Source organism: Varanus komodoensis, unplaced genomic scaffold (assembly GCF_004798865.1).
Source record: "Varanus komodoensis strain SLA01 unplaced genomic scaffold, ASM479886v1 scaffold2, whole genome shotgun sequence".
NCBI lineage: Eukaryota > Metazoa > Chordata > Lepidosauria > Squamata > Varanidae > Varanus > Varanus komodoensis.
Window position 1 is genome coordinate 44,317,188 of NW_025335568.1, and position 13,191 is coordinate 44,330,378.

Here is a 13,191-nt window from a genome sequence, read left to right on the forward strand (position 1 = left end):
AAGGTATTTTTTGCTGAATGCAGAAAACCCAATGGCAGCCCCTCACTCTAGTAAAACCAGTTACAAATCCATTATTTGCCCCATACTGCCACTTGAGATGGACTACCACATCCTGCCTTACTAGGACCTCACTGCAAAGCATTAGCTGTGCGAGTGGCTTAACAAATTAATGGCAGGTACAGTAAAATCTGGGTTTGTGCATGTAGCGTGAGTAGGCTTAACCCTTTGCACTCCCCACTATGTTCTTGGTCCAGATCTGCCACAGCACCTGCTATTTGCATCTGCTTCAGGGCAAATAGCAGATGGAATGGGCCTCATCCAGCCTGAGATCCCAGATGGGGGCAAAGGCCTAACATAATAGTATAAGAAGAGCCCTGCGGGAGCAGACCAATGGCCAGTCTGTTGATACAGTGGCCCAACCAACTTCCCACAAGAACCCCCAAGCAGGATATGAGTATGACAGCTCCCTCATGCAATCAAATGCTTTAAAATACATTGTCCAATTAAACCACGCAGTTTTACTGCAACCTATTTAAAGAATATTGAGAATTTTCATTCCAGCATCATTAAAGGACATATATTGGACAGCAGATTCAAGAGCAAACAAGCTGGATAGGGCACTTAAGCACATATATTCCTTCCTTCCTTTCTTCCTTAAATTTCCATCCTGTCTATTAGCCAAAATTATTCTCTGGGTGGATTACAAAATATATAATATAATAACAATGACACACACACACACGAACACACCCAGGCATGATATTTATTATATATAAATAATAAGAGCAGTAGGCATGAATGTCTCACAGATTATTTTAATTTTCTGAGTTTATGGAATAAATAGTAGATGGATTTTTCCCCCCATCAATCCCAGATGGAATTGTTTATGCCTACAACTTCATGCCTATGATCAAGGCTGCTGTTTTGGGGAGACAGTAACCACAACAAATTGCTGTAAGTGACAATAAAGAATGAGTTCCAAAATAGTAGTAAGGTAAGATGATAGACGCTGTGTGACTGTATAGTGGAAACACTCCTTACTTACCTTTGCCAATTTAAATGCACAACATAAATTTTGCAAGAATTCTACACTGACTGATTGATTGACTGTGGGGCTTACATTTGGCTCGTATTCTAAAAAATAGACAGACATCAGATTATTTTTAAAAGCTAGCAGGGACACCTGCAGTGATGTTTGAAGCAGATCTGTGCATGCATCAGGTCTGTGATTTACAATAACCCCCTGGAGAACACAGAAAATTACAAGTAGCAAAGTTCAATACTTTCACAAGCTGAGGGACTTCAGTCATTGTTTGTGCAGGTGGAGATGGGTTGTGAAGAGCCATAGCCAGATGTGAAAAGGCTGTGAGGATCAATAGCTGAATTGTGCCATATACTAAGGGCACAATCCTAGGAAAATTTAGAAAGAACCAAGGCCTTTTTCTGTCTATTCATAGGATTGTATCCTAATGCTGTTGGTTTATACATGTTCTTGCCTAGTGTGAGATGCTAGGTCTGTAGTTGCTTACGCAAAGCTCAGCAACTTAGAAAGGCTGCTCACTAGCAAGAGATGCAGTTGCAAGAATCAGACACTGTTGCAGCACAGATGCCAGGTCTGTCTCCATATCTACCCTGACAGCAGCTTTGTGTTACGTCACATAATGACATCCACCACATCAGCTCATTGCCCAATGTCATGTATACAGGCATTTGCAAGCAATGCCTGCTGCTTCACTGCATTTTGGTTCCTGCTTAGCCATAAAGCTCACTGGGTGACTTTGGGTCAGTCAATAGCTAGTACAGGAGAGTAGAGCTCAGTGGTAGAGCCCATGTTCTGCATCCAGAAGATGTAAAGCAGATTCCACTCTGAATTTCCTGAATGAAATTCAGGTTCTACGCTCAGCATCTCCAGTTAGTCTAGGAAGGAATCCTGCCTGAAACCCTAGAGAGCCAAAACCAATCAAGGAAGACAATTCTGAGCCAGGTGGAACTCTGTCTAAGTGGAAGGTGATGGGTAGGCAAAAACAAAAGAAAATAAAGCAAGATAAAAATAATTTTAAGTATAAGCCACATGCATGGTGTATGCCTGGGCATCTCTTCGAGACAGACCAAATTAGTATTCCAAAGTCAGATTGTCAGTATTTATCCTTTTGAGCCATTAGATGTCACTATTGCATGCAAACCAAGAATGATTTCTGTCTGTACACCAGCCTGCGTCTGAGCTGTGAGACTATGCTTAAAAAAAAAAAAAAAAAAAAAGACCAAGATTCCTACCACTCTCCATAGATGCCAATCCAACTGATTCATATCGGTGGGCAATAGATAAAGACAACATAATCTTTTGCATTTATGGCAATATTCTCATATTAGCAAAGGGAGAAGCATTTCCTTAACGGGATGCCAAAGCCACTATACTGTTCATGCCGTACAGGGATTTTATAGATGCATTCTACTGGTAACATTTGCATTATTTGTATAAGACACGTATTTTTGTCTGTTCAGACTGGAAATGCTGTTTTTCTTTCTGGTCTCAACATGTGGATTATGCTCATGTGAGCAATACATAGATGTATCAGGATACCTGGTACACCTTCCCATCCAGGACCAGTCCTACTACTAGGCGGAGTAATGCAGTCATTTCAAGAAACATGTGATGGAAGGTCCTATCAAAGTGCTTGAGGAAATGCCCAGGTGCTAGGCAGCCTGCTTGTGCCCCATTATTTAGCATGCTGCCTTCAAGTATGTGTGAGGACATGGCTGAAGACAAGATCATCTGGTAGTCCAATCAGCTTTTGTACCTGGAATGGGAACGGACTCCATTTTGTTCTTTGCCTTAAGGCAAAATGATTTGGGCCATCCCAGCATCCATCACAAGCACGCAGTTTGTTAGCAAGTGGAACTGCATGGCAGAAAATATGGGACATCTGGGACATCTAAATGGGCCACTTATAAAGCTTGTTGAAGGCTGTCTGATGGCCATTGCTGGACCATGAATTGCCCACAAGTGTCCTATGTCTTTGCTGTTCTTCTGATATGTGCAAAGAATGGTATGGCAGGCAGAGGAGCATGGGTTGTATCCTTCCTTACAAGCAAGATTCTGCAAACGCCAGCTCCCTCACAATTCTTCCTCTTCCATGAATGAAGTTGAGAAATAGAGTTCATTCTCTTCCAGACCATTTAAAATTATAGCATTCAGTAGGTTTTCTGTGGTCCTCATGTGTATGGATTGATATATTTCTCTTTTATGGATGTTTGAAATATTAGTGTAGCTAATCATGCTTTATTCTGAAAACTACCTTGAAAGGTAGTGTTTATATTGAAGAGATCAATAAATGTGTGATTTCATAAAGTGTAAGTGGATGCAAAAGTGAAATATACTGCTAATTTGCTATGGTTTAAAAGAAAAAATTCTGGGAAAAATAAAATGGAAAGGCTTGGCAGAAACACATGGAAAAATGCTTTAGGTCTCAGAAGAGGTGTGAAGCAAGGTTTATAAGCAAATTGAAATGCGAGCCTTTATAGAAAACTCTATATATTCCAAGTTGAACTCTTTCCCCAAGTATTAAAATAAATCACCTTACAGATGCTGCTGCAGATGGCTCCTTCATCAGAAACGTGCCGCATCCTTTCTGGATTTTGTACTCACTGCTGCTTTGTACATTTAATTTACTGTAAATAAAATGGAGTCTGGAGTCTGGACTTATAAGTGTATTGGTATGACAAAAGGCAGCAAAGGCTTGAATTTTCTTTTTGTGAAGTGCACAAAAAACAACTCCCCTGTGAGGAGTGGCGACAACAAAGGGGGCTGTTCAGCTTAGAAAGACGGCGAGTGAGGGGAGACATGATAGAGGTATTTAAAATAACAGATGGTCTGGAGAAAGTGGAGTAGGAGACACTTTCTCCACCTGAAATTGTCACATGAAGTTGTTTGATGGAAGGTTTACTACGGATAAAAGGAGGCACTTCTTCACACTCATAGAGCTAAACTATGGAATTTATTGCAGTGGGAAGTGATGGCTTTAAAGGCTATTGAACGGATTCATGGAGGAAGGGACTATCAGGGGCTACTAGCCTTGCTGGCTATATGCTACTTCCCTTACCATAGGTGGCCTGCCTGCGTATACCAGTTGCTGAATTGGTGGGGCAAGCAGAGGTCTTGCACACATCCTGCTTGAGCGATCCTGGGGGCAGCTGGTTTGCCATCATGTGTACAGAGTGAAGGACTAGATGGACCTTTGGTATGATCCATCTTGGCTTTTCTTATGTTCTTATGCACTACATTATGCCTCATATGAATTATAAAGAAATAGCAGGTTATTCAAATAAAAATAGAAGTCTGTTGCCAGAATTCAGCCAGGGTCAATTGTATGTAGAGGCATGGTTCTCAGGAAATCCCTTTGCTGGATCAGAAACACTTTGTAGAGCAGGTGCTCTGTGCAGTGCTTCCTTGACTGGATCTCTGCGTCCCAAATCTGTAAGTAGTCCCTGTAGTTAGATTTGGACAGCATAAAGGTAAAGGTAAAGGTTTCCCCATGACATTAAAGTCCAGTCATGCCTGACTCTAGGGGGCGGTGCTCATCTCCGTTTCCTGGCCGAGGGAGCCAGTGTTTGTCCGCAGACAGTCTCCGTGGTCATGTGGCCGGCATGACTAAACACCGAAGTGCATGGAACGCTGTTACCTGCCCACCGAAGTGGTACCTTTTTATCTACTTGCATTTGCATGCTTTCAAACTGCAAAGTTGGCAGGAGCTGGGACGGAGCAATGGGAACTCACACCGTTGTGCAGATTCGAACTGGCGAACTTTCGATCAACCAGCCCAGCAGCACAGCAGTTTAAACCACTGGCAAACAAGTGACTGGCAGACACTGTCAGCTTCCCGGTGGTCAACAGAGGAAAAGAAAAGGAAATTCACCCCATCTTTCTTTCTCTTGATCAGGAGATGTATTTGATCTCGCCTCCCAGATGTGTAGGGGAAGGCAAGGAGAGTAGAAGAGGGTCATTGAAATAATCAAAACAGTGCTAATTATTGAATTGTTAGAGATCTGAATGCTGCCTGGTAGCACATCTCTGAATTGGGATCTACAGTTTCATGGGCATTTGATATGACACCAATGTTCAAGTCCATAACTTACCTAAAATTTATGTCTTGTGCCTGATTTGGCTGCCTGGTATGCATTACTGTAGAATCTAGAATGGGCATCAGTTTTGCATGTTATTGCATAGTGAATGGAACTGGGTGAACTGTGAGGCAAATGCTGGTGCTCAGTTTGATGTCTGTACCTGGAGCTCAAACACCTATTGCCCTGACCAACAACTAACGGATAACAGGGGCCATATTACCTTTTCAAGTGACCAACATTTAAAGTTTCAGCAAAAGCATATGATCCAGGACTAGGTAGATGGCTACAAGATCCCCAGTTGTGGCACCTCACTTACAGAATGCCCATCCAAAGATGCCTACATTATCTTTTAATTGCCAGACAAAGACCTTTCATTTCTCTCAGGCACTCTAGAGGCCTAGTTCTGGTTCTTTATGACTGCTTTATCTATTCTTCTGCTGCTTGTCATTTTGTATTGTATGTTATCTTTTTCAACTGATTATTGACATTGTATTTAACTGTTTGTAGCCCAGCCTTGAGAATACTGCTTATTGAGTGAATAAAAATATAATAAATAAATAAATTGTGGGGTTTCCATACTCTAACTGGTTGCTTACAACACCTTCTGTGGTTTGTACCACAGTCACCATGCAGTCCTGTCTGACATCCTTAAACTATAGTGATGCTCCTATACAAAATGTTTGAAGTATCCACATTGATAGCTCTCACATGGCCCTCCTTTTTGATGAGGCTGCTGTTTTTCAACGGTACACTTCTTTGACTAGAAGCAGATATTTATAAAATTGATAACATGTTGACTTTCGAGTTATGTCAAGGTTTGGAAACATGCTTGTCATAACATATACATTATACTAAATATTTGTCTTTAGGAAGTAATGAATTGTAAAACACTTGGAGAACCTGAAAGCAGCTTGCATGTGACCTGTGACTCCATCTAAACCTCAAATGCAAACTAGTCTAACTTCTAAGAAGTTAACATTGGATACCAAGAATCAAAATCAGTGTTTGGAGTTATGTAGCAACAACATTTGGAGAGGGATATTCAAATTCAGCTTAGAAATTAAGGAAAACATAACGAAAGTCTAATGTGGGATGTTAGACTCCATAAAAAGTTGCAGTGCAAAATAGATATTGACAGTAATACTAATTTCTGTAATGTGTCTGCCAAGTGTAAGAAAAAGAAGGATTTTTTCCCCCAAAGACTCTTCCATAAGGAAAAATAGCAAACAGCCAGGAATCAATTGATTAATAGATCAATCATGCCTTTACCTACATATTGTGTATCCCTATCCTTTGTAATCAATATGCCACTGTTGGTAGCCAACCACAGATGGAGCGATATTCCATTTTCTGCAGTGTGCTTTGAAAGTATTTTTGTATTTCCTGGAATGTTCAGATTCACTCTTATGTAGAAAAGGAAAATGATTTGTGCTTTTTTCACATTTAAGCAAGTGTAAAAGAAAAACCAATGGCTGTTACCAAGAGGAGCCTTAAATTTATGCCCCAGGGATGGTCAGAGAGAGGGACTTTCTCTATGGGATGTGTACCCCGGGCTTCCTCACCCACCAGCTGACCAAGTCATGATGTTGACTGACCACTGAAGTGCTCCCAGCAGGCAGGGCAGCTTTCTGTACTTTCTGGCTACTTCACAGAGAGGCCTTCACTCATGTTTGCTGCTTTGAGCTCTTTGGAGGACAGGTGGGAGAGAATAATAATAAATACTTAAAAGCATCTTAGTGTGTAGAAAATGCCCCTGAAGTCTTTGAAAGATATTTTCTGTATATTATTTCTTTGTAGTTTGTGGCTGGGCTCACTATAATCAAGTGATACAACTTCTTTGGCATAGTCCACCAGGTATGCTTCTGCCTTCTACATCTGGCATCCTGCAGGCTGAATTCTTCAAGTTAAATTTCTTACCGTTTTCTATGCAGTGGTCCAGATTATGGGGAGTGGGGGAGGTTGGCCTTCAGATATGTCCCAAGCTCACCAATACATTTTCTTCTTGATCTTTTGCCATTCAAATATTTGTAATACTGTTATAAAAGTTAAAATCAACATTTAATTGATACCCTGATCAAGGGAAGGAAAGTGTTCAAGGCAGCTAACAATAAAATCCAGATTTTAAAAATCTTAATTAAAACATAACAGAAAAACAAATACATTAAAAACACAATTAAAAAGACCAAAATTAAAGCAATAAAGAACATCGAACCAATGAAAACCCTTCAGCAACACCACATTACAAACTCCCTTAATAATGACAGGGATCCTGCAAGTCACTTTAGATGTTGGACTTGGCCATATCTAATGGTGTTCTTTACTTTCTCTCCTTTCAACAGGAAATCCAGTCTTCCCTACCCCTATAACATCGTCCTTTCAGTTTCGAAAGCTATTTGCCATGTTGCACAGACACTGTAGCGGGGGAGGACTGCTTTTTGATGGACAGAAGCCCAAAACCTCCTTTGACATGCAGAATACTTTTCAGTACTTAGTCCCTTGGCCCTTCATTTTCCTACATCCTCTTTCTGGTTCTACGCATAAGAGGGAACTTGTGGTCTAATGGGATATTTGTGCATTGACAAAGGCATAATAGAACCCCTTCAATGCCAGCAGCTGGCTGTGGGTTCCCTGTTCTATCACTGTGCCATTCTCGATTACTGCTATGATGTCTGAATTCTGGATAGTTGACAATCTGTGAGCAATAACAATGCAGGTTCGACCTTTTCTAGCTTCATCCAAGGCTTGTTGGACAACCTGCAACCGAAGGCAAAAAAACAGTCTTACCATGATTGCATCAATAGAGCATTTTCTCTCCATAGATAATTAAAAACAACTCAACTATTTCTTATTGTAGTTATTATATTTACATCCTGCCCTTTTTCCTTCAAGAAGGCTCACACAATCTTCCTCTCAAATTCATCCACTACAAAAAGCAGTTAGGCTTTGCTTTGTGGATGACTGGGGACTTGAACCCAGATTTCCCACACCCCAGTCCAACACTCTAACCACTATGCTACACTGGCTATCCTTTAGGGATCAAGGCAAGGATGTACTAACCTTTTCACTTTCTGTGTCAAGAGCTGACGTGGCTTCATCTAGAAGCAGAACTGCTGGTTTTCGGACAAGGGCACGAGCTATGGCTATTCTTTGTTTCTGTCCTCCCGAAAGTTGGGCTCCTTTATCCCCTACACGAGTATTGTATTTCTGTAGTTTTATAGAAAAGACAAGATGTGCAAGTGTTGCAAAAAATTCCTTTGTTTGTACTTCCAATGCAAAGTGCTACATTGTTTTCACAAATGTACAACCATAAAGGAAACTATGTGTTTTTCTGTACCACAGAGCCAGAGCCTCAAAATATAGATAGCTGAAGCATCATATACATAGGGAGAATGTGCATATATGTTTTTTTTAAAAATACCTTCATTTAAATTAATTGAAATGTGTCACAGTTTTGAATAATCAGTACTGGTTTCAGTCAGTATGAACTCACTGTTTATTCTAGATGTTTGGTAAAAGAAAACAGTACCACAGTTTTGCTAAAAATGAAACTCTTACTGACCAGAAGCTTAGTCTGGAGAAAGTTAGTCCTGCGGTTGTCCTGTTGAAATCAACAAGATGTACAGCCAGGTTTTGTGCATCCTTACTCAGAGTTCGACTGTGCACTCTGAGATAAATGCCTGAAGCAATTCAAATGTAATTAAGTTCTGCCAAGATACATCATGGATTTCCAAGTAAGCTTGGAAGTAAACTCACTGGTTTCCATGCAAATCTTCCTAGGGGGCTCCAGGTCACAAGTGGGATTTTAGTAGAATAAAATTTTGTCATATTTTGTGCTCTGGGTTTTTTAAGGAAAAGAAAAAATATAGTACTGAGAAATGAAACAGTGTGCCCTTTTCATTTAGCCATTCACTGGAGATGTTCCACAGAAAGTGGAGTACAATGTAAGGATGTCTTTCTTTACCTCTGGGAGATTGACTATAAAGTGGTGAATATTTGCTGCTTTAGCGGCTGCTTCCACTTCTTCCTGGCTGACTGCCCTGCTGTTGTCTCCATACTGGATATTCTCTGCAATGCTGCAGTCAAACAGAACAGGTTCCTGTTGCACAAGGCCCAGCCTGGATCTGAACCACTGGATGTGTAGACACTTGGTGTCAACTCCATCTGCTAACTGCAAGCAGAAAGGCAAGGAGGGAACTACAAAGATGCCTGAAGCAAAGATCCTACACATTACAGGGATGGCACTGGGAACAAAAGAGCCTTCCCATAAAACCCTCATCCTGGGCATTTGCTCATGTGGATCACTGCCCTGTTTCCTCTGCCTCCATTCCACTTGGAATAAATATGTGACTCACATCAAAAAGTACTCCTACTCACTAGAGCCAGCACTGGGAATCAATTGCCAAAGGAGCATTTCTGATGGAGTGCTTACTCCCAGCGTAGATGCAGAAGGAGTCACCACCGACTCACCACTTGTCCTGATCGCGGGTCATAGAACCGCTCCAGAAGCTGGATGGAGGTGCTTTTGCCACAGCCGCTGCTCCCCACCAGTGCCAGAGTCTGCCCTTTGGTAACCTGTACACTGAGCCCTTGCAAAACTTGAACTTCTGCTCTGGCTGGATATCCAAAGTGAACATCCTTGAATTCAATGTTGCCTTCAAATTTCTCCTAGAGGTGTTGGGGAAGGTGGAAGAAAAAAGAGCACAGAAATGTACTATTAGGATTTCATACATTTTTCATTATATTCTTATAACTAGATTATAACCACTCATTTATATAATTTCATTATACTGTATTACATAAAAATAATTCTGGAAAAGAAAATACTGCATTTATAAAGCTAAATGAAAAGATTTCAGTAATCCAAGGTAGGTTTTCACAGCCAGATGCCCTCAAGTTGTTTTACATTTTATTTCCAGTTATCCTTAATTATTGGACATGCTTCATTGGTAGCAGTGAGGTGCACTCCAAAGCACTTGGAGGGTACTGGGATATGGAAGGACTTGTGTGTGTGTGTGTGGGAGTGAGAGAGAGAGCGAGAGCGAGTGAGAATTAGTTTGACAATTTAAGTGGAGATGTTTTTGCAAATCATATTAAAGGTGCTTCTTAATGAAGACAGTTCTTAGGAATTAGTAATTTAGCTGATATCATTAAATAAAGCAGTATGGGTTGGAATCAGATGTAAGTGGGTGCAATTCAGCTGGCACCACAGGAATCTTTCCAATCTGCTACAAATGCTATGCAGAGGCTTGGGGAGCCCTGCTGAAAGAGGTGAGGTGAGGTGTAATGTAGGGGGGAGGGGGGAGGGGATCCTTGAAAAAAACTGTGCAGTAACATTCTTGAGAAGAGCCTTCCATTAACTGAAGGCAGAGCCTGTATTCAACATCATCCCTATTCCTGATTTAGACACTAAACCCTTATGATACTACAGGATGTAGACATATCCTATTAGTTAGTCCTTCTGTAAGAATATTCAGTGATGTTTCCTGCAATTGGCACCAGACATATACAAAGTAAAGAGATACCTCAAATTTTTTCTCTTGGTTTAAATGCCCTATAGATAAGAGAAAATGTGAAATTATACACTTCCATTTTGTTTAGTGGCTATCCTGCTAGGGCAGCATAAACCTCATTTGCTTTCTTGATCTGCTGTGATTCCCAGCTATTCTTATTATGTTTAATGGAATGTTGAACAGCAAACATATAATTTTTGTAAAAAATTCTGGAGACAATCCATCCAAGGGAAGCACTTTCAGGGCTCATAGAAAGGTTGTATCTTCTACTGAAAGCAAAGGGAGTTATGGAGCAATCTAGTGCATGTTAACTCAGAAGTAAGTTCCACAGGGTTGGGTAGGACTTATTCCTCTGTACAAGCATTGTGAACTGTGCACTCCAGCTCCCACCAGCCCCGGCCAGTATGGCCACTTAGTTGGGATAATAGTAGTTGCAGTCTAACAACTAGGGGGTCACAGGTTTCCTATGAATGATTCTTTTGGTGAGAGTGTTTTGAGGTCCACTTTTATAGGTATTTAGCCTTGGTTGTACCTTGCCCTATATTCTTGTTGCTTTGCTTTTGATTCATTCTAGGAATTAATGAAAAACTTCATTCAATCACAAAATCACAACATTTGGATTTTTTCTTTCATAGAAAACACACAGCTCTGATAAAAAAAAAAAAAGACTACATTTCTATAAGGATAGCTGTGATTCTTCTCCTCCTGTTAAGGAATGGACAATTAACCAGGTTGCTGACAAAAACTTTTCTGATCAAATTTACAGAGATGAAAGCAAACAATAGTACTGCTAATTGCTTATACTATTCCTTTGAGAAAAATATGAGTCTGTCTAATGGGACTATCATAATAAACTGTAGGACCTTACCAATTTTTCACCTTCTTCACTACAGCTATCAATTGGTGGCTTCCGATCCAAAAGCTGAAAAATTCTTTGGGCAGAAACTTTTGCTTTGCCAAAATCAGGTGCAAGAGAGTTAGAATGACCAACAGTCATAGCAGCAAAAATCAGTATGGTGAAGACTCTGGAAAGACAAAATGCAGGTTTCACATTTCTATATTAGAACACAAAATATACTCTGTTAGAGAATCTAAGATAACAAATCTTTCTGCAGTTGAGTTACACTGAATATTGTGAACAGAGTTTTTTACATAGCAACCCCCCTTTAACAGGCCTATGTTATTATTATGCACTGTAATTTCTCACATCATACCTGAACATAAACTGAACATTAAATAACAGTTTATAATTTCCCATTTATCTGTACCTAAGAGAAACCTGAGGAGAAGCAACAGTCTGCCCTGTGAATTGTGACAAGCAATGATTTGTAGAAAAATGACTTCATACTTCCCAAGTGAGCCTTGATTTATATGTCAGGAATACAAATTTTAGGTTGTAGTCCTGGACATCTGAGAGTAGGTCACACTAAATTTGAAGCGTTTTACTTCCGAGTAACTATGTACAAGTTTGTTCTGTGAAGCTTCACATCTGTTGCTAAGCAAAATATTATTTTCTCAATGTTCAAATTACACTAATGATCTACCAACCAGAGAAAAGTTGTTCTTTCATGCATTGTGTAATGTGAAAAAAGCTATTCTCTTGTGTTGGCCAGAAATAGAAGCTGAACATTATCTTTTAACTTGACCAAACCACAGAAAGGGATGAGTCTCCCCCCCCCCCCACCCCCCAAAAAATCCATCTAACTTTAGGTATTTCTCTAAAACAGTAGACCTTATATTTTCCTCACAGTGACACTATGTATACCCTATTTTAGCAAAGTTCAGGCTTCCATATGCTTGGGTAGATATGGTCCAATGACTGCAGTGTGATATCAGCAGATAATGACTGCAATATCAGCAGATATTGACATTAAGCCATTAAGAATATAAGATCGGGCCAGCAGCCTATCTAGTTTAGCATCCTGCGACCTGCCAGGTATACCTGGGAAACCCACATTGTTGTTCCTCAGTAACTGGCATTCAGTGAACATGGAGATTCAGTATAACTATAATTGTTAGTAGTAATTTAATGATTTATCATTTATTTTGGCCCTACATCTCTGTGAATGACAAACAATCCCTGAACTATGCATACACATAAATACTATGCTCCAAATACTCCAAATACTATGCATACACATAAATTTATGTGGAAAATTTGGTCATGCGGCTTTAAAAATTAGTTCATGTTTTGAATTCATTGGAATAGAAAAGGCATTTACAGACTGAAATATACTTACATAAAAAGTTGTTCAAAGTTCATGAGACAATGAGCAAGAAGCCATGCTCCAAATCTGAAGACAGCAGCATTTATAAAAAAGTTGTAACTTTGGGCTATGGCATATGAAATTCCATTAAGAGGTGCTTTCTTCAGAGCATCCCTGAAATTAAAAAAAGTCAAGGATAAGGAATCCTTATATTTTATGAAACAAAAATGAACAACAGACAGCATTTCAACTCCCAAATTTATAACTTCATAGTAAAATTCACCGCTTCTTAAGCCAATGCAAGAGATATTGGGTTAAAACTTCTCAACATATAGTAACTTTTAGGAAAAAAC

The 13,191-nt window shown here is 40.0% G+C and overlaps 1 protein-coding gene across 1 annotated transcript in view; it reads right to left on the reverse strand.

Moving 5' to 3' along the window:
- Positions 1-7,215: 7,215 nt before the first annotated feature.
- LOC123022737 (ATP-dependent translocase ABCB1-like) overlaps positions 7,216-13,191 on the reverse strand; it is a 38,227-nt gene continuing 32,251 nt past the window's right edge. Inside the window, exons 20-25 of the mRNA XM_044428699.1 lie at positions 12,872-13,012; positions 11,500-11,656; positions 9,589-9,786; positions 9,083-9,289; positions 8,179-8,325; positions 7,216-7,875 (exon numbers count right to left, since the gene is read on the reverse strand). Coding sequence (XP_044284634.1) covers positions 7,678-7,875; positions 8,179-8,325; positions 9,083-9,289; positions 9,589-9,786; positions 11,500-11,656; positions 12,872-13,012 — 1,048 coding nt within the window. The 3' untranslated portion in view covers positions 7,216-7,677. The remainder of the gene's footprint in view (positions 7,876-8,178; positions 8,326-9,082; positions 9,290-9,588; positions 9,787-11,499; positions 11,657-12,871; positions 13,013-13,191) is intronic.